This window comes from Canis lupus, chromosome 26 (genome assembly GCF_048164855.1).
Source record: "Canis lupus baileyi chromosome 26, mCanLup2.hap1, whole genome shotgun sequence".
Lineage (NCBI taxonomy): Eukaryota > Metazoa > Chordata > Mammalia > Carnivora > Canidae > Canis > Canis lupus.
In genome coordinates, this window is record NC_132863.1 from 6,889,680 (window position 1) to 6,915,245 (window position 25,566).

Sequence of the window (25,566 nt, forward strand, 5' to 3'; positions counted from 1 at the left end):
TGGTACCCCCGCGGGCCCGGCGGCAGGGGCGGGGCTGGTTGCTAGGAAGTCGGCTTCCGCCAATCACCTGCTTGGCTCTCGTGGGCGGGGCCCTGCTCGCGGCGTCTGTGGAAACCCAGGCGGCGGCCGAGGAGAGGGCGAGAGGCGGTGAGGGGTGGGCTACCTGCCTGCGAGCCGTGGCGGTACCTCGGGGTACCGGGCACGACCTGGGTGGCGGCGGCCGGCGGGGAGGGGAAGAGGAGGGAGGAGGGGGAGGAGAAGGACCTCCGTCGCTCCCACCGAGAGGAAGCGGGCGTCCCTATTTGCCCCCGATGGGCCGGGACAGGGACCCCGGGGTTCCGGAACCGGGCGGCGAGGGGCAGTATCGATGGCGGGGGTGAGGGGTTAGCGGTGCCACTGACCCCTCGCTGCCATCTGGGCCTAGCATGTCGGGCTGCTTCTCGATCCTCTTCGCTAGAGGCCCAGCGGCCGCCCCTCCCAAGGGTAGCGCCTAATTGCGACGCGTACCCTTCCCCTGTGTTTTTCAAATTTTTATTTTGGACTGATTTTTCAACTACTTTAATTTTAACTGCCTCTTAAGGGGAAAAATGAGGAACAAACAGCACCTTCTTCTCCCCTCCCTCTCTCTTCCCTGAGTCCAGCCATCCTTCGGTAGACGCTATTACTCTCAATATCAGTATCTGCAATTCAAATTCTTAATCTCTGCCCTGGAATGATCTAAATCAGGCATTGAATCCACTTCCTAAATTTAGTTTCCAGCTTTCGGGAATGTAATCTGTGACAAAATTCAAACCACAAATTATTCAGAGCAGTATTATTTAGAATTGCACCAACCAAAATTAAAAAGAAACTAGTAATAGCCCAAATGCCCAACCACAAACAAAATGATAAATAAGATTATGTAAGTATGTGGAAGATTGTAAATAAGAGAGTAGGTGCAAAAGTACACTCTAAAAATTGACCGAACACATAGGTTATAACTGAGTGAGTTTATGTATCCATAATCATTAAAATTTGAAAAGGCCACACATAGATGTAAATGGTTGTTGTCTTAAGGTGAGGTTTGCTTTCCCCCCATATTCTCTATGCTTTAAGACTTATACTCCATCCCACTGAAAAAGATCAGTAAGGCCTCCATACTTATATTCAGTTATTTATAAATACAGTATTTGGGGTGGGAGACTTTGTTGCTCACTCTTTTTATCTGTGCCAACTTTCAGCTGAGACATGATACTCTGCCATCCTTCTAAAATTTCTTTGCAGCTTTAAAATGCAAGGACCACTTGGTGACAACAAGGGGGCCTTGAGCCTGGTGCTTTCCCAAAGGAGTTGGCTCTAAATTAACATTTCATGTCACATACAGAGTTACTTCTGTTCCTCTTGTGTGATGTCCTGCCCTGAAGCCAAGAGAGGCGACGCATTGACAAGGGGCAGGAGAGGTTGATAACGCTTTAGGGGGAGCTCAGATCAGATCACTAGTGATGGCCTCTGTTCTAATGTACACTAGTCTCCTCTTACCTGCAGTTTTGCTTTCCATGGTTTCTCTTACCTGCAGTCACCTGGGACCCAGAAGCAGATGATCCTCTTCCTGATGTCAAAAGGTCAGTAGTAGCTTAATGCTACATTACAGCGCCTAGGTCATTCACCTCGCTTCATCTCATCATGTAGGCATTTTCTCATCTCACGTCATCACAAGAAGAAGGGTGAGTACAGTACAATAAGATATTTTGAGGGAGACCACACTTGCATTCCTTATATTACAGTATGTTGTTGTAATTGTTCTATTTTATTATTCTTGTTGTTAATCTCTTACATGATTTCTAAATTAAATTTATCATAGGTAGGTATGTATAGGAAAATACAGTATATGTAAACAATATTTATAGGGTTTGGCACTATCCATGGTTTCAGGCATCCATTTGGGATCTTGAACATTTCCCCTGTGGAAAGGAGGGACTGTTGTATTCATCTAATGTGTTCATTTAAAATAATTTCAGGGGTGCCTCAGTGGCTCAGTCGGTTAAGCATCTGCCTTTGGCTCAGGTCCTGGGGTGGGATAGAGCCCTGCATTGGGCTCTCTCACTTGCTCAATCTCTCCCTCAAATAAATAAATAATCAATCAATCAATTAATTAATGAAATAAAATCTTTTTAAAAATAATTTTGTTTCCTCATCTCGTTCATTCATGCTCTTTTTCTAGAAATGAAGTAAGTATATAGATAATCAAAATCCTATACAAGACCTCAACAGCAAAAATGTAGCTGAAACAATAATTATTTGAATTAAAAATTAAATAATATTTTTAGGTGGCATTCTCTTTATTTTTCTATAAGATTTTATTTATTTATTTGAGATGGAGAGAGACAGATATAGGTACAGAGAGCACAAGCAGGGAGGAGAGGAAGAAGCAGGCTCCCCCTGAGCAGGGAGCCTGATGCAGGGCTAGATCCCAGGACCCCCAAGATCATGACCTGAGCCAAAGGCAGATGCTTAACTGAATCACCCAGGTGCTCTAGGTGGCATTCTCTTTAGTTTTTACTAGTTTTGCTGTGTTTATACAAAGTGCTTCTCTTCAATTTTTGTGTTCAAAAAGGTGCCCATTGGAATTGATTTTCATCCTTTTTTTTTTTTTTAATGTAAGGAGAGAAAATGACTGCTGGCTCAGTGTGTGTCCCTCAGATCATACCATTGCGAGTGCCTCTGCCTGGAAAAGCCAACCATGAAATTGATAACAACACACTTTTGGAAATGAAATCCGGTAGGAATCAAATATATTTGAAAGCATGTGACACAACATTGCCATACTGTATGTTCATCTGGTCATTGATTTATCACATTGCATGCTTTCTACAATTAGGACCTTGGGAATTTCATAAAAGTACCAAAATTTGAAAAGTTCCAAAATTTGTACTTGGTCGTTTATAGAGTGGTATACATTTATATTAAAGCGGTTGGCTTTCACCAACATTTCATATGTATCAGTACACAGTTGCCGCAATGCCTTGAATCACATTAGCCAAAGTAAGATGTCCGAGTTCTTCCCCAGCCTTTCCCTGGATTCTTGTTATTTTGCTGGGATAAAAAATCTGACCCACTAACACAGAATTTCCAGTCAGTCATGTTGGAGATTAAATCCTGCTTTTGATAACTTCTAGTGATACATTACTTTGTCTGAGTCTCAGTTTTCTCATTGTTAGTGAGAATAGTATCTACCATTTAGAGCTACTGTGAGGATTAAATGACATGTGAGGTGCACAGGGTCTGGTGCATGGTAATGCCAAAATAAATCTTAACTACTATTACAGGAAGGAAGTAGTGAATACATTTCCTGGTAATGATAAAACTGCATATATACACATATCATACTTATATCTACATATATATCTACATATATACATAGGTATATATAAAGTAAACAAAGGAGAAGGGAAAACTTTTATTTTTTTTAATTTCTGTGTCCAGTGTGGGGCTTGAAAAGAAGCTAGGTGCCCCAGGAAAGTTTTATAGATAAAACATATGAACAAATACATGTTTAAAAAGACTTTGAAATTCTAATTTATGTTTTGATAATTAATAAGTAAAGTATGTTTCTTTATATTTCTGGTAACCCCTGTGCTTCCTAGACAAATTCCAACTAAGAATACTTTACATCACACTTTATCTTAAAAACTAGTATTATTTTTAAAAATTCTCAAACCATGGGGTGCCTGGGTGGCTTCGTGGTTGAGCTTCTGCCTTTGACTCAGGGCATGATTCCGGGGTCCGGGATCTCAAATGAAAAACAAATCTCAATAAATTTGCCCATAACTCTTGGGAGAAGGTAGATCATCACTGACAAATGATGATATGAATGATAGAGATCTGAATTCCCTAATATTTAAAATTCTTTTAAGATTTTATTTATTTATTCATGAGAGACACAGAGAAAGAAGCAGTCTCCCCATGGGGAGCCGGGTGTGAGACCCTGGGATCATGCTCTGAGCTGAAGGCAGATGCTCAACTACTGAGCTACCCAGGCGTCCCAATATTTAAAATGTTTAATAAGTAAAGAGGTTTGGGAATCCTGGGTGGCTCAGTCAGTTGAACTTCTGATTTTGGCTTAGGTCATGATCTCAGGGTGCTGGGATAGAGCCCAGTGTATAGGGCTTTGCACTCAGTGGGGAGTCTGCTTCTCCCTCTTCCTCTGCCCCTCTCCCCAGTTGCATACATGTACTCAAATAAAATCTTTTGAATAAATAAATAAGTTCTACAACGTAATAACAAAAGAGTAGTAGCCCAATAGAAAAGTGGGCAAAGGATGTGAAAGGACATTTTATAGGAAAGAAAGTGTATAAGTGTCTTTTAAAGATAGGGGAATATACATCTACCCATCTCTTTACCTACTTGCTGAGCAGACCTTACCCCTGCTTTATTTACTTCATGGCATTTAGTCACCACCTGACACCATGTATATATTTATTTGTTGTTTGTTTGTTTTGTTTACTGTTTGTATGTCCTTCCTAAAATAGAGGCTCCCTGAGAACAGGGACTTTGGTTCCTGGTCTATTCCCAGTTCCTAGAACAGTGTCTGGCACATAATAGGTACTTGATAAATATTTGTTGAATGAATGAATGAATCTTACTAAAAAATGTGAGACATGTGAGTTAAAAGTATCAGGTTTTTTGCTTTTTTTTATATCTAGGAGATGGCAAAAATAAAAGAAAAATTAATAACACACTCTAGGGGTGTGTGTGGGTAAACAGCTATTTTCATGCATTGCTGGTAACCATGTAAATTGTTTCAGTGTCCATAAAGAGAAGGAAGTTAGACCATATTAGCTAAAATTACAAATGCACATATCTTTTCACTGAGTAATACTAGTTCCACATACTTTACAGATATTAAAAGAACTTTATGCAAAGATATTCATTGCAGTACTTGTGATGGCAAAAGAAAAAAGAAAGAAAAAGAAAAAGAACCTAACTATGTATCTGTAGGGGATTGGTTAAATATTGGTTCATCTGTATAAGGACAGAATACAGTCATAACAAAGAGTGAGGACACTCTGTATACCAGTATAGGACACTATCCAAGGTAATATTGTTCAATGAAAAAAAGTGTGTGGAACAGGGTGTGGTATGTCACCATTTGTATTAAAAGAGAGGGAAGGGGATCCCTGGGTGGCTCAGTGGTTGGGCGCCTGCCTTCTGCCCAGGGCGTGATCCATCCTGGAGTCCTGGGATTGAGTCCCAGATCAGGCTCCCTGCATGGAGCCTGCCCCACATAAAATATTTTTAAAAAATAACATAAAAGAGAGGGGAAAATAAGAATATATGCATGCTTGAATGGATATAAATGTATATTTTTAAAGATTTTATTTATTTATTCATGAGAGACACAAAGAGAGACAGAGACACAGGCAGAGGGAGAAGCAGGCCATAGCCAAAGTGAATGGAGCATAGGCCATAGCCAAAGTGAAACCACACTCTGCTGTTATTAAACAAACCTTAAATCTCTTGGGGACTCAGCTTCCTCATCTATGAAGAGTTCTAAAATGGAACCTGTCACATAGGGTTGTACACATGCCATGAGCTAATTCATATAAGGTATAGTGCCTGGCACAGAGAAAGAACTCACTTATTGCTAGTTATTGTTACTCATTCCTATAATATTTAACAAATCTCATTAATTAACTGACCCACAGGCATTATTCAGAGACTTTGCTACTTTACTGTTAATTACAGTTATCTTGTTTTGGGTTTTTCAGACACCCCAGATGTCAAGATATATTATACCCTGGATGGCAGCAAACCTGAATTTCTAAAGAAGATTGGTTATGGTGAAAATAATACATTTAAGTATACGAAGCCTATTACTCTGCCTGATGGAAAAATACAAATTAAAGCTGTCGCAGTCTCTAAGTAAGTTAAGAGCATGGTGATGAAAATAATTGGTAATATAATGACATTACATTTTAATTTTATTTATTTATTCACGTGAGAACAAGTGCTGTATTAGAAGGGCAGTGAAGGAAAAGTTATTTTAATTTCAATATATACCTATAACTTTTGTGTTTTGTCTTTTACTGGGGTATACCATAAAGTGCACAAATCACGAGAGTATAGCTTGATGAGGTGTTCTGTATGTTAACACTGTTTTTCTTTTGAATTCTACATTGGGATTTTGGGAAGGGAGAGCCTTTTCAGGGTTTGACCTTTAAAGTGATTCACCTAGCTATGAAGAAAATCCTGTTTTTAGTGGATGGTTCTTTTATTCCACAAGACATGGCCTACAACCACCACCTTCATTCTCTATTTTATTTTGTATTGACTTAATTGGCCTTCAGGGCTACTGTCATTTTAATTTGTTGGACATTAGCTCCTTTATTCATTTTTTTGGTTCTTTCTTTCCTACTCAATGATTTTCTCCAATTTTCAAATATAGAAACAACAGTTAATTTGGCCAACTGTGTATTGTAGAGAGGAAAAAAAAAAGCTTTGCAAGTCTATGTATCTGTGATAGAGGAATTATTCTGCACAGCAGGACAGGTTTAGTCACATTTTTGGGAACACTTTTAAGCCCCAAACCAATACTTTGCTTTGGGCAGATATTTAAAAAAAAAGAAAGAAAGAAAAAACAAAAACAAAAACAAAAAAAACCTCTCTAGGCTCCTCCTGGTGGTTGAGCTACTGCATGGCTTTTGAGGAAAACAAATTGCCTGCACAGATGCCTGCTTTGGCATTTGAAAATTTTTAAAAAGAATAAGATAATAATGAAATGAAACAAAACAAACCCCTCATTCACATTACTATCCCTTATTACAGATTGGAAAAATGCCTTTTTTTTTTTTTTACTTGACAAACCATTTCTGTCAAAATAAAGTCACCTAAATTATTAAAAATTAACCAGCAAAATACTCTGGTGCCTAATGCTGTAAGGTAGGCCCTTTTATAAGTTGCAGGAAGTAGTAAGTTGAAGCAATAATTACTGTGTAATTCAGAGGATATAATTTAGCTTTCATAAGAGTCTAAAATAAGGTCATTCTTTATGCCTCTCACCATCTTGCTCTGTGACCACTTAGTGTCTGTTCTGAAAACACTGTTAGTATTTCAAGTGTACTCAGCTCAGGGAAAGTATTTATACAAAAGTGTTTTTGAGTCTTCAAGACAGAAATATTTGTGGTTGTATACATTTGTGATAAATGTATTTAGGGATGTCTGGGTTGGCTCAGTGGTTGAGCGTCTGCCTTTGGCTCAGGGCATGATCCCGGAGGTCCAGGATTGAGTCCTACATCGGGCTCCCTGTGGGGAGGGTGCTTCTCCCTCTCCTGTGTCTCTGCCTCTCTCTGTGTGTCTCTCATGAATAAATAAAATCTTTAAAAAAACGTATTTAAATGCAATAAATTTTCTTTATGGAAATTATACTGCTGCATTCAAACCTCTTTCTAGGCATTTAAGGCAATTAATTTCTTAAGGAGAGAAAAAGGATTTGAAATGAGAGTGTTAACAATTAAAGGCCACTAACAGGTTAAGAGGAAAGATTATGTTTGTGAAGTTTTGAGGGATGCAGGAAAATATTTATGCTATAACTGGAAACAAGTTAGGATATAAGAGTGCACTATAGTATTTTGGGTTTTTTGTTTTTAAATTTTATTTATTCATGAGAGACACAGAGAAAGAGCCAGAAACATAGGCAGAGGGAGAGGCAGGCTCCCTGCGGGGAGCCCCATGCAGGACTCGATCCCAGGACTCCAGGATCACAACCTGAGCCAAAGGCAGATGCTCAATCACTGAGCCACCCAGTGGCCACCCAGCCACCAACAACCAAAATACTGTTGTATTTTGATACTGTTTAAAAATGTGTCAGGACAGACCTGGAGAAGAGTAATGACCAGAGCTGGCCAGGAGTGAGTGAATGGTGGGCAAGGAGTGCTCACTGCATGGAGCGAGCTGGCTCCTCCTTCCCTGAGCCCTCTGCCAGGGACCCTATGGATGTCTTTGTTATGAAGAAGTCAGGTTGGGGGGCACCCCCAGTCTCTTTCTCTCCTAGCTCAGTTTCCAAAAGGTACTGATATGTAATTCTTCTCTACTATAAGCTTTCTATCTGGTTTGGATCTCACGATTAAGTCATTTGAAAACAAACCCAAATTTTAGCATTCATTGCCTCTGGTGATTCAATCATGGTTGGTAGTAGTGTTTATGTTAATAATTTTTGTAGCTTCCAGAACTTAACAGTGAGCTTTGCCCTTGTGATAAATAAACATAAATAATAAAGAATCTCCAAAATTATCATGTAACCAGTGTTTCTCAACGTTGGCTGCTGAATCAGTTGGCTATTGCTATATAACAAACCACCCTGACAGTGTCTTAAAAAGAACATTTATTTGCTCGTTATTCTGTGGATCAGCATTTTGTATGTATTCAGCCAGGTTCTTGTTCTGCTGATCTTTCCCGAGGTCCCTGACCTGACTGCAGTCATGTTTTGGCTCACTTTGAGACTAAGAAAGCTTGAATCACATTTCTGGTGATTGGTGCTGGCAGTTGGCTGAACCTTGGGACTCCAGCTGGGTAACTGGAGTTTTTTCATTCAGTTCCAAAAGCTGTAAGAGAAAGGGCAAGCTCGAATGCACAGAAAAACTGGACTGGAAAAACTTCCAGTCTCTGCTTGTATCATATTTGTTAATGTTTCACTGGCCAAAGCAAGTCACTGGGCAACACCCAAGTCAATGTGTGAGGGGATTCAGCAGGGGCACAGGGGCACCAGAGACTACTATTGTACCAATCTACCACGGGTTCCTATCAGATTCACCCAGGGAGCTTTGTAGAATCTCCATGCTCAGGTCACACATTCCAGACCAACTAAATAACAATATCTTGGGATGAGACCCAGGCATCAGTATTTTTAAAGTTTCCTGATGATTCCAGTATGCAAGCAAGGGTGGCAGCTGACACATTAATGGGGGAAAAAAAAAAAAAAAAAGGATGTGTCCATTTAAAGAGATTTGACCATTGCCACTTTTTTGAAATTTATTTTTATTAAAATATGATATTCTGTAATGAAAGAAAGGACACTGTCGTATGTGTGCTTTCATGTGTCCAAATGTATGTACATGAATTTTCTCATCAGAGCATGGTCAGTAGAGAACATGGATGAACGGGAGGGGCTGGGATCTCAGGAACATTTCAGCAAGTCAGGATGGGTGTCAGGATTGTTTTGTTTAAGCTTAGTGCGGGGCTTGAACTCACAACCCTGAGGTCAAGACCTAAAATGAGATTAAGAATTGGATACTTGGGCAGCCTGGGTGGCTCAGCGGTTTAGCACCGCTTTCGGCCCAGGGTGTGATCCTATGATCGAGTCCCGCGTCGAGCTCCCTGCATGGAGCCTGCTTCTCCCTCTGCCTGTGTCTCTGCCTCTCTCTGTGTCTCTCATGAATAAATAAATAAAATCTTTAAAAAAGAAATTGAATGCTTAACCAACTGAGCCCCTCAGCCACCCCAGGTGTTGGGTTTTGATGGTCCATATTGATGGTCTAGTCCAGGGTCTGTAAACTTTCTGACATCTGTCTTGCTTCTTTAAAAGCCACCTTCATGGTCAGGAACTTCCTATCTTTGATATCATAGTGTTTTGATAATGAACTTGTGTGGTTCTCCCTTATTTGTCAATTACTTTATGTGTCAAGATAGATTGAGCTGGGCTGAGGTAAAAGTTGTCTCAAATTGAAGATAGGTAGTTGGGGGAGTCAGAGTCCCCTGAGAACAATCATTTTTCTTCAGTGAGGGACTTTACAGTTTTACAATAATGGTTAATGCAGTAAATTGATTGGCAGGTTACCAGGGCATCTCGTGGGCATCCATCTGCAGCCCCAAGCAGTATGTAGTATGTGGAGAAGAGATCCAGATGTCACCTCCATGAGCATCAACAGAAGCAAGAAGAGCACTGCTTTGAGAGGGGTAGTTTCGAGTGTGGGACAGAGGATGGAGTTCATTGCCTTCAGATCTGGACTTTAATCCCAGTTCTCTTGCTCCTCTTTGAATAAAAGGAACTTATTAATTGGAATAAGTTCTGATTCTCAGTTTCCTTATTCATTAAATGAGATTAATAAAATTTAGTTGACAGTCATTGTGAAGATCAGAGGTAGTAGCTGTTATGTTTGTTGTTTGTTGTCATTCAAATTCTTAACAAAGGGGCTAACAGGTTGCTGTTGTGTGACCCAACACAAAGGGTATGCCTGTATTTTAAAAACTATACCTGTGTAAGTGGAGCCTCAGGATGGGGGGTGGGTGTTGGGAGTGGTAATAGCCTGATTCTTTATCAAGTGGTGTGGCTGGCAGTGCAGTTATTCAAGACAGCTGTCTTTGAAGTGGATCCCTCTTTGAAGTGGATACCTTGGCAATCAGAGCTTAAGTCAGGCACTTGTATTACAAAAAAGAGAAAACCCAACTATCAGGGCTAACACTAAAGAGACTTATATGTGAATGTTCATAGGGGCATTATTCGTAACAACCCCCAACTGGAAAAAATCCAAATGACCATCAACTGGGCTGGATATACAAACTGTGATGCATTCATAAAATGGAATACCACTCACTAATAAAAATAAACCACTGATACATGCAACTACATAGATGAACGTCAGAAAAAAATAAATAAAAGAAGCCAGACCTGTTAGGTTATATTTGTATTGTTAAATTTATTTTAAATGTCTAGAAAAGGTAAAACTATAGAGACAGGAAGCAGATCAGTGGCTGCCTACAGTAGGAGTTGGTAGCAAGGAGTGACATCAAACAGGCACCAGGGAATTTTTTGGGGTGATGGAAATGTTCTAAAACTAGATAATGGTGATAGTCACACTATTGTGTAAATTTACTGAATATCCTCAAACTATATACTTAAAATAGCTGAATCTTATGTAAATTATACCTCAATAAAGCTGTTTTGAAAAATTGAGAATATAGGTAAGCTGCTGGTACTGAAATGCAATAACCACCGGTTTTTAGCGATGGGTACTTCTACATTGCTTTCTCACGGAACTTCTCTTGTATCAGACAGGAACAAGATGAATTGTGAAATGTTATGGATAAATTGAAAAAATGTTAGTATGTAAGGAATAATAGTTAAAATCTGGGCAGCCCCGGTGGCGCAGCAGTTTAGCGCCGCCTGCAGCCTAGGGCATGATCCTGGAGACCCTGGATCGAGTCCCGTGTCAGGCTCTCTGCGTGGTGCCTGCTTCTCCCTCTGTCTGTGTCTCTGCCTCATTCTCTCTCTCTCTCTGAATAAATAAATAAATAATCTTAAAAAAATAGTTAACCCTGCCAGAACAGATGCTACCTTTAGCTGGGGTAATGAAAATTCTCTTGACTCACATGGGATGGTATATAGGTATTTTTTTGTTTTAGAGTAGTTTAAAGTATTTAAAGATTAAAAAGTTTAAAGATTAGTTTAAAGATTTAAAGTATGAAATCTTGTGAGTGGGACATATAATCTCCAAAAATGGTTCTGCAATAAACCATGCCTACCAGTGCAGCCCCTCTGCTTGAACCTGGACTGGCCCTATGACTTCCTTTTGACCAATAAAATGCTTCAGGAATGATACTAAAGCTAGATCAAAAGAAGTATTGTAGTCTCTGCTCTCATCTCTTGGAACACAAACCTGGGGGAAACCAGCCATCATGTAGGAAGTCTGATTTCCCTGAGCCTTCCATTCTGTGAGGAAGCCCAAGCTCACCACAGGAAGAGGGAGGGAGAAAGAAACACAGACAGGTGGACAAACAGACTGAGAAAGATGAGTTGCGAGTCTCCAGCTGTTCCAGTCATCCCAGCCCAGGTTCTAAATATGAGGGAAGCAAACATTTTAGACATGCAGCTGAGTTAATGTTTCAGCTGACTCCAGTCCAGCTGACATTTGACCATGTGAGAGATGGCAAATAAGAGCTGCCCAGCTGAGCGTGGTTAACCCACAGATTTGTTTTTGAAGCCAGTATGCTTCAGAGTGCTTTGTTGGCAATATATAATCTAAATGAGAATAAGGTAAGGAAAGACTTTAGAAGTTCTATTTCGATTTCTCCGATTTCTCCAATTTAAATTACAATAACCTTAGTAGCAAGACCAAGGAACTTTATAGAGCTATCTGAATTGCTAGCTTTCTTTTCTTTGAAGCTTTATGTAACACAGAGACTTTTTCCATTTTGAATAATTTTCAGGGACTGCAGACAGAGTGGCATTGTAACGAAGGTGTTTCAGGTGGGCTGCGAACCGCCAAATACAGTCTCTTCTGACAACCATGTTGAAAATGGTCTCAAAGATTCTTCAAAGCAGGTACGTAATGAAACTGTAACACTTTCAGATAGTCACCACATTCTTGGTTCCTTCTTTCTTAGTGATCCCATTTTCTCTTGGGAGAAAGAGAACCTGTACTCACAGGTCCTTATAATTGAGGTCAGTAGCAACTATTGCAAAGTGATTTCCCATCTGTTTGGTCAGTCCATCCTACACAGGTTCCATCCTGCCCATTAGAAATTCCTGCCCAGCATCATGGCCCATGCTCCAGTGTCTTCAGTGACTCATGTTTACCTACTGAAGAAGTGGAAACCATTCGCCTGACATCCCAAGTGATCAGTTTCTGTCTCAGTCATCCTCTCTTGCTCTGACTCCCCTGTATACTACTCCAGCCAAACTACTATGTATGCTGTGTTCTATCACTACTCCCCTAGCATCCAGGACTTCCACTTTTATATAGTGTTTTCACTATGTGATTACTTTGCTCATCATCTATCTTCCCCATGCAGTGTAAGTTCCAAGGTGGCAGAGAGCATGTTTGCCATACTTACTGCCTTGCATAGAGGTGGGATGGGAAGAGCAGTGACTAGTAGTGACTAGTGACCCTCTGTGACCATAGCCGTCTATTATGCTGAAATATTTATCCCTGAAAAGCTCAAAGCCTTGCCTCTCCGGAGGGTGAACTGGACTTTTCTACAAGGATGTTTGAAACTTCAGTCCCTGGGCTGTGGCCATCAGTGAAATAGATCCAAGGGCTAGAGAACAGGATAGCTTCATGGTAAGGCAATCAACCAAAAAAGTGGCAGTCATGGAGGTCTTGATGGGGATAATCAGCAGTATATGAGGGGATCCTTTCAGCCCAAGGATGGACCAGAGCCCAGAGAGGTGGCTGTGAGATCAGAGCAGTGGGGTGCAGGCATGGTGTGGGGCTCAAGTATGATCAGGGTAGGGATCTGCCATGGGCAGGGGCATACAACAGAGGCTAAGCCTACATGCATCAGCAGGTGCTCAGGCTTGAATTAGGCATAAGGGCCTGAGTCTATGGGGGGAGAGAGTCCCTGGAAAAGAGTATAAGGACTATGTATGTGCAGGCAGTGTACTTAAGTCATATCTTGGTCTGATCCCACCCTTTATTTGCCCCCTGGATCTGCTGCTCCCTTTGTTATTCCCTAGACTCCCATTATTGTAATGTTCTGCCTTCATGTCCTGCTGCCTGCTGCTGGTCTTGGCTACTTGACTGGTGGAGCCTTCCAACCAGACATGTTGTCACCCAAGCAGCCCAGGTACAAAGTTGTGTGTTTCCAGAGTAAAATGCAACAGAGGTCATTTTGTAAAAACTACTGTTAACCCTTTCAAGTAAGATGTGTACCCTTTGACATTGTCTCTACCTTGCAACTTTTCATTTTAACATTGCCAATGGGTGTAATCAAGTGATTGACATGCAATCTTTTCATTCCTAGGAATTAAAAAATGGATTTGTTGGATCAAAACTATGGAAGAAATATAAGAATGCTGAAAATAAACAGGATTGGAATGTTAACCTTAGAAAGTCTGCAGGTATGACATCGCAGGATGAAGATAAGGTTTAGTATTCTAAACCACCAAATGGTTTTACTGCTCATGTTCTTGTCTGCAGAAGGGCTGGAATAAAAAACACTGGAATAGAAGAGTAAGTTATAATTTGAGTCTTGGTGCTGTCCTTGCTAACAGCTTAAATCAAGAGGGATAATCAAGGAGTCAAACAAAGTGAGATTTGTTGAGTCATTGCAGTGAGGGAGACCACACTGCAGAGGAACTGGGCGTCACACCAAACAAAGGAAAAGACAAGGTCATAGGATTTGGGGGACGGGTGGAGTTTGGGTGAAATTTAAATGAAAGACAGTTTTGACCAACTGGAAGCAAAGCAGGCCTGCGTGTGAAGTGGCACCATCGAGTATGGAGTGTAAAGGGATCTAGGGTTTTGTTTATCTTGGAAACTACAAAAATAAAAGTGGAATGTTATGTTCAGAGACCATTTTCTAATGCTTGTGCACCAGGGTTAGAAATTGAAACTGCTCCTCTGTGTCAAAGTGACATGTCCTCCAGGCAAGAGTTGGATGTTTCATTCTTGCTGATATGATTTCAATCAGCAAAGTTTCTGATAACCTGGTTTTAGAGAACAGGTTTCTTAGCAAGTAAGAAACAATAGCCGCTCAAGTGGGGCTGTTACGACATTTTACGGCTATAATGTGTCCTTGGGAGAAATCATGTTTCCTGCTCACCTTGCAATTGGATTTATCTATTTTCTCAACCTGATGTGGAGTGTTGTAGAATGTAGCAGGACAGATTTTTATTTTCTCAGTCTGTGCTAATTTTTTCTTTCCCAGTGCTAGTTCACTGAATGGGGGCTTCTTCATATAGTTGCTACATCTAATTAAAGATGTGAAGACAGTGGTCCCTGAAAAGGTTTCCAACTCTGAAGACATTTGCATGATTACATGTGTAATTACAGACGTTCACAGAATGATTTTTTTTAAATAATTGTAGACTTTGAGGTAGGCGAAAGAACTGACTCTAAAACGTGGAAAGATCTTCGCTTCTCAGAGAGTCCAGTGGAAATCCCACCTTACCATGAAGAATCAGGTTCTAGACCACCCACCTGGCAGTCTCAGGTAACTTCTAAAGAAAATCTTTACAGTATTGAATACTTCCTATATTCTTAATCTTCCCATGAAATACTTTTAAGGCAGTGTTCCCTAGCCTTTTCACCATGTGCCAGGCACTGTTTCAGTGCTGGGAATACTGTGTTGGACAAGGAAGTCACTGGTGTTCAGGAACTTACATTTTATTGGGGTGAGGGCAGGCAGATAAGAAACATGTAAGTCATCGATCAAACATTTTAAAATAGTAGGTGCCTGGGTTGCTCAGCTGTTTAAGTATTTGCTCAGAGTCCTGGGTTCAAGCCCTGTGTTGAACTCCCTGTTTAGCAGGAAGCCTACTTCTCCCTTTCCCTCTAATTCTCCCCCTGGCCCATTTCCTCTTTCTCTCTCAAATAAATAAATAAATCTTTAAAATAAATAAATAAGTAAAATTAACCCCCAAGCGATTTTAATGGTCAGGCATGATTGAGAATCACAGATGCTAGGATCTTGAGGCCTTTTGCAAGGAGTTTGGATTTTTCTTCTAATTGTAAAGGGAATCTATTTGGAAGGTAAAACATGATATCATTTATACTTAAAATTTTTCTCTTTGGCCACAGTATAGAGTTTAAGCAGTAAAGGAATAAAAGGGGAATATCATTTAGAAGGTTTTTGCTCTGGGAGAGATGATGGTGGCTTGTAGTAAGATTGTAACAGTGGTGATGGTAGGAGGTAGTGGGAATCCAGGTATGTTTTGGAGGAAGAACCACCAGGTTTGGGCAAAGGATCAGATGGATGGGATAAAGGACAGGGAGGAGCTAAAGGTGACTCTGGTTCTGGCCTGAGCATCTGGAAATGATGGTGCTATTAATTGAGATGGGGAAGATTAGGGAGGAGCAGGTATGAAAGGACTCATTAGACCTCCAGATGGAGGCCTTAAGTACTGTTCTGTGCAAGTTCAAACTCAGGGAAGAGGTCAGGACCATAGATATATATATTTAGAAATATTCAATATATAGAAGGTATTTAAAGCTTGGGTCTAAATGAGATTACTTGTTGACAGTGTACACATGAAGAGTAGATGGCGCAAGACAAAATCCTTGACTTAGAGGTTGAACAGACGAGGAAGAGCCTGAGACGTAGGAAGAAAAACAAAGGGGGGAAGAAATGGTGCCATAGAAGCCAAAAGAAGAAAGAGTTTCAAGGAGAAGTAGACATCTAGGTCAGATGTTACTAAGGATTCAAATTAGACAAGGACAGCAACTTGCCCATTGGATTTGACAAGATGAAGGTGATTTATAATCTAAATAAAAACCATGTCAATACATAATTACTATATAGCACAAAGATTCTCTTACACTAGTTGCCTACTACAATTATTCTAGCACTCTGATTTTTCAGTGTTTATAAAATTCAGTTTAGACTTTTGGCATCTAAGGGCAACCCAGGAGCCCTTGCTCTGATTCTGAGCCCTAAGTAGAGGGTACCTGGAATCCCATTTTCTATCCAACCATAACTGCTTCTTATTGTACCCGTGATCCCAAAGCTGCTCACACTTATTATCAATTATAAAAAAGCATGACTCCCAAACCTGGTTGCACATCAGAATCATCTAGAGGAACTTTATATATATATATGCCCTCCTAGCTAAACCTTCCTGCAATCATTTTAGATAACCTGATCCCAAAAGCCTGGGATGGAGTTCATGCAAGATTTTGGTGATCAGCTCAGTCTAAGCATCCCTGGCCTAGAGACCAACCATCCTCATCCCAAGGTCAAATCTTTTTCTTCATTTCCAGCCTCTAGTGCTGTAGTGTAACTCAGTGTGACCTCCTGGGTACTTCTGTCTTCCTACTGACTGTATTTCCTGGAGGGTCACAAAGCCCAGGCCAGAGGACCAGACCTAGTAAGGCCTTCCTGGAAACCTCAGTAAACAAAAAGACAACCACCCTGCAATAGAAGATTGCCCTTCGCAGTCTTCTGGAAGAATAATTCCCTGGTTACCAAATGGACTAATGATCATTCAACTATGAGCAGTGTTCACCAGGGTAGCCAGGGTAGTATATAAGAGTATTGATTTTGAGATAAAAAAACATCGTTTCAAAGAATGAATAGTATATACCAAATTGCAATCCTAACTATTTTCAGAAAACAGTCTCATGTGACCATAATAATCTGTAACATGTCCAAAAAGAGTGATTTTCTTATTTGGATTACCTTAGCCACCTAGTTATTTAAGAGTTGTTTCAAAAGGAAAGATAGAGTAAGACAATATGTAAAGATTCTAAGATTTAGAATCCCCCCAAACTAGGAACATGCGGACACATTGGGGGAATTTTATTAGAATGCAGAGGACCAAGGGCATCAGAAAAGGACCACAAAACATTGATCTTCCACTCTTTTTATTCCTTTTGGTAAGAGATTCTTGTCAATATTCCTGCTCAATCCCATCTGAAGCATCAGCTTTAACTTTAACTTCAGCAAGCATCAGAATTAATGATACTGGTGGATATTACAGCATGTCAATAACCACCAGCAATACAAGACGTCTCTGAACTAAGCATCTGACCTGGGGGTACCATCAGAGGTGAGGCAGCAGAGTAAATGCATGGTATAGCCTGGGTGGAAGATAAATTACAGCTGATACCGGGCTTTAGTTTCAGGGCATAAGAGTTGGAGGTTCTGTGGCAATGTGGAATGTCCGTCAGCTGAATAGGTTATCTTGCCTCAGCTCCAGCCAACTATTGACAAGAAGGCTACAGGCACAGTGTTGCCACATCTCATGATTTTGCAAGAAAAGCCAGAAAACTGCATCTTTATGTGTTATAACCTAATTTTAAATGTTAACAATTAAATCAAATTTTGATACACTGTGTGGACTAATATATATGGACCAAATGAATCTCAATATCTGGCCAGATTTGGCCAGTAGACCACCACTTTGTGACATCTGGTCTGTGCCATGTTAGATCTGACACAAAAGCAACTCAAAACCTCTGACTGTTCCCGTTGCCTGCAGCATAAATTCTGAAGTCCTAAACTCAGCCCACAGGTATTGTGGTGGACAGGGACCCTACTGGGATAAGATAGGCTTGGGTGCTTGACACAGTTCACATACTGTTGATGTGACCTCAAGCAAGTGACTCCAGCTTTCTGAGCCTTAGCATCTTAAATGGGGATTAGCATATGCTAGCACCCTTAGCATATAAATGGAGATTATATGTGCCTCTTGGTATGAGGCACTGAAATGGACACAGTATCATTTCTCTGGTACTTGTGCCAAAATGCATGACTGAATCCAGTCATAAAGAAACATCAGATAAAGCCAAATTGAAGGAGATTCTACAAATTAAATGACCCGCTACTCTTCAAACATGTCAAAATCATGAAAGATATAGACAGATTGAAGAACAATTCCAGATTAAAGGAGACAAGAAAAGAGACTTGACAACAAAAGGCCGTGTGTGATATTGGACTGGATCCTAGACCAGGAAAAATATATATAGTGTGAAGAACATCATTGGCATGAACAATCACACTTGAATAAAGATCCTGGGATTAGATCATAGTATTGTGTCTCCGTTAACTATTCTGGTTTCGATAATTGCATCATTGTCTAAGAGGACATGATTGTTCTTAGGACATGCCTACTGAAGTATATGGGGGCAGAAGGGCATTGTAACTGCTGCTCATTCTCACATGATTCAGAGAGAGAGAGAAAAGGAAAGTGCATCGGGCACAATGTTAACATGAAGAACTGGTCAAGCTGGGTATGCTGAAGTTATTTGTACTCTCCCTACAACTTTTTGTAAGTTCAAAATTATATCAAAAGAAACTATTACAAAAAATTTCATAAATGAGGATATTACCCACCTCATGAGGTCATTGTGAAATGTCAAGCAGATAATGCCTACATCATGCCATTTTATTTTATTTTTTTCTTTGTCTCTCTCTTTATTTTATTTTTTATTTTTTTTGTCTCTGTCTTTAAATATCTTAACTCAGCCTGCCCTTTTCTTTTCTTTTTTTTTCTTTTTTTTTTAATTTTTTATTGGTGTTCAATTTACTAACATACAGAATAACCCCCAGTGCCCGTCACCCATTCACTCCCACCCCCCGCCCTCCTCCCCTTCTACCACCCCTAGTTCGTTTCCCAGAGTTAGCAGTCTTTACGTTCTGTCTCCCTTTCTGATATTTCCCACACATTTCTTCTCCCTTCCCTTATATTCCCTTTCACTATTATTTATATTCCCCAAATGAATGAGAACATATAATGTTTGTCCTTCTCCGACTGACTTACTTCACTCAGCATAATACCCTCCAGTTCCATCCACGTTGAAGCAAATGGTGGGTATTTGTCATTTCTAATAGCTGAGTAATATTCCATTGTATACATAAACCACATCTTCTTTATCCATTCATCTTTCGATGGACACCGAGGCTCCTTCCACAGTTTGGCTATCGTGGCCATTGCTGCTATAAACATCGGGGTGCAGGTGTCCCGGCGTTTCACTGCATCTGTATCTTTGGGGTAAATCCCCAATAGTGCAATTGCTGGGTCGTAGGGCAGGTCTATTTTTAACTGTTTGAGGAACCTCCACACAGTTTTCCAGAGTGGCTGCACCAGTTCACATTCCCACCAACAGTGTAAGAGGGTTCCCTTTTCCCTGCATCCCCTCCAACATTTGTTGTTTCCTGCCTTGTTAATTTGCCCCATTCTCACCGGTGTGAGGTGGTATCTCATTGTGGTTCTGATTTGTATTTCCCTGATGGCAAGTGATGCAGAGCACTTTCTCATATGCATGTTGGCCATGTCTATGTCTTCCTCTGTGAGATTTCTCTTCATGTCTTTTGCCCATTTAATGATTGGATTGTTTGTTTCTTTGGTGTTGAGTTTAATAAGTTCTTTATAAATCTTGGAAACTAGCCCTTTATCTGATATGTAATTTGCAAATATCTTCTCCCATTCTGTAGGTGGTCTTTTAGTTTTGTTGACTGTATCCTTTGCTGTGCAAAAGGTTCTTATCTTGATGAAGTCCCAATAGTTCATTTTTGCTTTTGTTTCTTTTGCCTTCGTGGATGTATCTTGCAAGAAGTTACTGTGGCCGAGTTCAAAAAGCTTGTTGCCTGTGTTCTTCTCTAGGATTTTGATGGAATCTTGTCTCACATTTAGATCTTTCATCCATTTTGAGTTTATCTTTGTGTATGGTGAAAGAGAGTGGTCTAGTTTCATTCTTCTGCATGTGGATGTCCAATTTTCCCAGCACCATTTATTGAAGAGACTGTCTTTCTTCCAATGGATAGTCTTTCCTCCTTTATCGAATATTAGTTGACCATAAAGTTCAGGGTCCACTTCTGGGTTCTCTATTCTGTTCCACTGATCTATGTGTCTGTTTTTGTGCCAGTACCACACTGTCTTGATGACCACAGCTTTGTAGTACAACCTGAAATCTGGCATTGTGATGCCCCCAGATATGATTTTCTTTTTTAAAATTCCCCTGGCTATTCGGGGTCTTTTCTGATTCCACACAAATCTTAAGATAATTTGTTCTAACTCTCTGAAGAAAGTCCATGGTATTTTGATAGGGATTGCATTAAACGTGTATATTGCCCTGGGTAACATTGACATTTTCACAATATTAATTCTGCCAATCCATGAGCATGGAATATTTTTCCATCTCTTTGTGTCTTCCTCAATTCTTTCAGAAGTGTTCTATAGTTTTGAGGGTATAGATCCTTTACATCTTTGGTTAGGTTTATTCCTAGGTATCTTATGCTTTTGGGTGCAATTGTAAATGGGATTGACTCCTTAATTTCTCTTTCTTCAGTCTCATTGTTAGTGTATAGAAATGCCACTGATTTCTGGGCATTGATTTTGTATCCTGCCACGCTACCGAATTGCTGTATGAGTTCTAGCAATCTTGGGGTGGAGACTTTTGGGTTTTCTATGTAGAGTATCATGTCATCGGCAAAGAGGGAGAGTTTGACTTCTTCTTTGCCAATTTGAATGCCTTTAATGTCTTTTTGTTGTCTGATTGCTGAGGCTACGACTTCCAGTACTATGTTGAATAGCAGTGGTGAGAGTGGACATCCCTGTCTTGTTCCTGATTTTAGGGGAAAGGCTCCCAGTGCTTCCCCATTGAGAATGATATTTGCTGTGGGCTTTTCATAGATGGCTTTTAAGATGTCGAGGAATGTTCCCTCTATCCCTACACTCTGAAAAGTTTTGATCAGGAATGGATGCTGTATTTTGTCAAATGCTTTCTCTGCATCTAATGAGAGGATCATATGGTTCTTGGTTTTTCTCTTGCTGATATGATGAATCACATTGATTGTTTTACGGGTGTTGAACCAGTCTTGTGTCCCAGGGATAAATCCTACTTGGTCATGGTGAATAATTTTCTTAATGTACTGTTGGATCCTATTGGCCAGTATCTTGTTGAGAATTTTTGCATCCATGTTCATCAGGGATATTGGTCTGTAATTCTCCTTTTTGGTGGGGTCTTTGTCTGGTTTTGGAATTAACGTGATGCTGGCCTCATAGAACGAATTTGGAAGTAATCCATCTCTTTCCATCTTTCCAAACAGCTTTAGTAGAATAAGTATGGTTTCTTCTTTAAACGTTTGATAGAATTCCCCTGGGAAGCCATCTGGCCCTGGACTCTTGTGTCTTGGGAGGTTTTTGATGACTGCTTCAATTTCCTCCCTGGTTATTGGCCTGTTCAGGTTTTCTATTTCTTCCTGTTCCAGTTTTGGTAGTTTGTGGCTTTCCGGGAATGCGTCCATTTCTTCTAGATTGCCTAATTTATTGGCGTATAGCTGTTCATAATATGTTTTTAAAATCGTTTGTATTTCCTTGGTGTTGGTAGTGATCTCTCCTTTCTCATTCATGATTTTATTAATTGGAGTCTGTCTCTTCTTTTTAATAAGGCTGGCTAATGGTTTATCTATCTTATTAATTCTTTCAAAGAACCAACTCCTGGTTCTGTTGATCTGTTCCACAGTTCTTCTGGTCTCGATTTCGTTGAGTTCTGCTCGAATCTTTATTAACTCCCTTCTTCTCTTGGGTGTAGGATCTATTTGCTGTTTTTTCTCTAGCTCCTTTATGTGTAAGGTTAGCTTTTGTATTTGAGTTCTTTCCAGTTTTTGAATGGATGCTTGTATTGCGATGTATTTCCCCCTTAGGACTGCTTTTGCTGCATGCCAAAGATTTTGAACGGTTGTATCTTCATTCTCATTAGTTTCCATGAATCTTTTTAATTCTTCCTTAATTTCCCGGTTGACCCTTTCATCTTTTAGCAGGATGGTCCTTAACCTCCACGTGTTTGAGGTCCTTCCAAACTTCTTGTTGTGATTTAGTTATAATTTCAAGGAATTATGGTCTGAGAATATGCAGGGGACAATCCCAATCTTTTGGTATCGGTTCAGACCCGATTTGTGACCCAATATGTGGTCTATTCTGGAGAAAGTTCCATGTGCACTTGAGAAGAATGTGTATTCAGTTGAGTTTGGATGTAAAGTTCTGTAGATATCTGTGAAATCCATCTGGTCCAGTGTATCATTTAAAGCTCTCGTTTCTTTGGAGATATTGTGCTTAGAAGACCTATCGAGTATAGAAAGAGCTAGATTGAAGTCACCAAGTATAAGTGTATTATTATCTAAGTATTTCTTCACTTTGGTTAATAATTGATTTATATATTTGGCAGCTCCCACATTCGGGGCATATATATTGAGGATTGTTAAGTCCTCTTGTTGAATAGATCCTTTAAGTATGATATAGTGTCCCTCTTCATCTCTCACTACAGTCTTCGGGGTAAATTTTAGTTTATCTGATATAAGGATGGCTACCCCTGCTTTCTTTTGAGGACCATTCGAATGGTAAATGGTTCTCCAACCTTTTATTTTCAGGCTGTAGGTGTCCTTCTGTCTAAAATGAGTCTCTTGTAGACAGCAAATAGATGGGTCCTGCTTTTTTATCCAGTCTGAAACCCTGTGCCTTTTGATGGGGTCATTAAGCCCGTTCACGTTCAGAGTTACTATTGAGAGATATGAGTTTAGTGTCATCATGATATCTATTCAGTCCTTGTTTTTGTGGAATGTTCCACTGAACTTCTTCTTAAAGGGGAATTTTAAGAGTCCCCCTTAAAATATCTTGCAGAGCTGGTTTGGAGGTCACATATTCTTTTAGTTGCTGCCTGTCTTGGAAGCTCTTTATCTCTCCTTCCATTTTGAATGAGAGCCTTGCTGGATAAAGTATTCTTGGTTGCATGTTCTTCTCATTTAGGACCCTGAATATATCCTGCCAGCCCTTTCTGGCCTGCCAGGTCTCTGTGGAGAGGTCTGCTGTTACCCTAATATTCCTCCCCATAAAAGTCAGGGATTTCTTGTCTCTTGCTGCTTTAAGGATCTTCTCCTTATCTTTGGAATTTGCAAGCTTCACTATTAAATGTCGAGGTGTTGAACGGTCTTTATTGATTTTAGGGGGGGATCTCTCTATTTCCTGGATCTGAATGCCTGTTTCCCTTCCCAGATTAGGAAAGTTTTCAGCTAGAATTTGTTCAAATACATATTCTGGCCCTCTGTCCCTTTCGGCACCCTCGGGAACACCAATTAAACGTAGGTTTTTCTTCCTCAGGCTGTCGTTTATTTCCCTTAATCTATCTTCATGGTCTTTTAATTGTCTCTTTTTTCCTCAGTTTCCCTCTTTGCTATCAACTTGTCTTCTATGTCACTCACTCGTTCTTCCACCTCGTTAACCCTCGTCGTTAGGACTTCTAGTTTGGATTGCATCTCATTCAATTGATTTTTAATTTCTGCCTGATTGGATCTAAATTCTGCAGTCATGAAGTCTCTTGAGTCCTTTATGCTTTTTTCTAGAGCCACCAGTAGCTGTATAATAGTGCTTCTGAATTGGCTTTCTGACATTGAATTGTAATCCAGATTTTGTAACTCTGTGGGAGAGAGGACTGTTTCTGATTCTTTCTTTTGAGGTGAGGTTTTCCTTCTAGTCATTTTGCTCAGTGCAGAGTGGCCAAAAGCAAGTTGTATTGGGAAAAGGAGAAAAAGAGAGGAGAGAAAGAAGGAAAGAAAAGAGAAAGAGAAAAAAAAGGAAGAAAAAAAACGAAAAAGAAAAAAAAAGGGAAGAAGAAGAGAAAGAAAAAGAAAGGAGAAAAAAAAGGGGGGTGGGGGAAGGAAACAAATCAAAAAGCAAAACAAAACAAAACAGAAAAAAAAAAACCACGGGGGAGTATCTTCTGATTCTGTGTACTTTAAGTCCCTTGGCTTCCCCTGGAAGTTGTCAGTCAGTCTAGCTGGTCTTCTGGGGGAGGGGCCTGTTGTGCTGATTTTCAGGTGTTAGCACTTGGGGGAGCTGCTCTGCCCCTGCCTGGTGCAGGGCTCAGTGGGGGTTGTTTACCCCGTGAGGCCGCAGGAGGAACAGCCCCAGTGGCGGGGCCAGCTCTGCAGCCCTGGATTCAGCTCCGGCAGGAACTCCGTCTGCAGGGCCTGGAGGCTCCGGGGCGGGGCCGCTGATCTGCTCAGCTCAGCTCGGGGCAGGAGCGTCTTCGCTGTCCTGGGCCCTCCTGTCCTGGGCCCTCCCGGCCTCTGCCTGTCCCGGGGGAGGCGGGATCCTGGGCTGTGTCCCGGCGCCCTGTGCTCCGGAGCCTGCGCTGGTGGATTCGCGCTCCCGGGCCGCGCAGCCCCCTCCGCGGAGCCGCCGCCCGAGCCCCTCCGAGCTGCTCCTGGAACCGCGCAGCCCCCTCCGCACGGAGCCTCTTCCTCTGCCCGAGCCCCTCCGAGCTGCTCCCGGGGCCGCGCAGCCCCCTCCGCGGAGCCGCCGCCCGAGCCCCTCCAGCTGCTCCGGGTCCCGCCGGGTCCCGCCGTGCGCGCTGCAGCCCTTAGGGAGCTCGGCGCACTCTCCTGGGCGCGCAGTTGCTGTTACTGTCCCGGGGAGCCCGAGGGCATCCCCGCCCTCCTGGGTCCTGCTCCACCTCCCTACGAGCCCCTTTCCGCCCGGGAAGGTCGGTGCAGCTCCTGCGTCTCCGGGTCGGGGCTCTCCTGTCCTGGGGACACTCGCCCCGGCCTCAGCCCGGCTCCTCGCGGGGCCCCTCCCCCTTGGAGGCCTTTGTTTCTTTATTTCTTTTTCCCCGTCTTCCTACCTTGATAGAAGCGCGAACTCTTCTCACTGTTGCATTCCAGGTGTTCTCTCTTTAATTCTCAGGCCGAATTCCTAGATTTTCAGGATGATTGGAAGGTTTTCTAGGCAATTTGGTGGAGACAGGTGATTTGGAGACCCTACTCTTCCGCCATCTTGCCCCTCCCTCCTGCCCATCATGCCATTTTAGCAGTGTCAGACCCTCCCTCAATGATAGCCCCTCTCCTCCATGTTCCTTTTCCATCTACTCAGACCTCTAAACCATATCACACCTCTGAGCCCCTGCATAGACCAAGCACTGCCCTACCATCATGCCTTTGCAAATGGGTTTCCTCTGCTTGGGATTGCCATTGTCTTGTGTCCATTTGACAACTCTTTCTTTACTCTCTGAGGCCCAGCTCAGATGTTAGCACCCTGGGAAACTTTCTCCCCTGGAGCAAATGAATGTGATTATTTCTTCCTCTTGGCGCCCATTGGACTCAACACAAATGCATTATTATACTGAACCCACAGTGTTTCAGCATTTTGTGTGTACACCA

General features: G+C 41.3%; 1 protein-coding gene across 38 annotated transcripts in view; it reads left to right on the forward strand.

Annotated features, from left to right (window-relative positions):
- The window catches only part of DZANK1 (double zinc ribbon and ankyrin repeat domains 1), a 110,796-nt gene that overhangs the window by 580 nt on the left and 84,650 nt on the right, over nt 1-25,566 (forward strand). For 21 of the 38 annotated variants that reach the window (XM_072799899.1, XM_072799896.1, XM_072799885.1 and 18 more), the window contains exons 1-7: nt 5-147; nt 1,556-1,601; nt 2,642-2,758; nt 5,748-5,901; nt 12,181-12,295; nt 13,717-13,813; nt 14,783-14,907. In XM_072799899.1, coding sequence (XP_072656000.1) covers nt 1,577-1,601; nt 2,642-2,758; nt 5,748-5,901; nt 12,181-12,295; nt 13,717-13,813; nt 14,783-14,907 — 633 coding nt within the window. In that variant the 5' untranslated portion in view covers nt 5-147; nt 1,556-1,576. Of the gene's footprint in view, nt 1-4; nt 183-1,524; nt 1,704-2,641; nt 2,759-5,747; nt 5,902-12,180; nt 12,296-12,898; nt 13,035-13,716; nt 13,814-14,782; nt 14,908-15,956; nt 16,166-25,566 lie in introns of those variants that run through there. The other 17 variants (XM_072799890.1, XM_072799920.1, XM_072799911.1 and 14 more) reach the window with 16 other exon arrangements.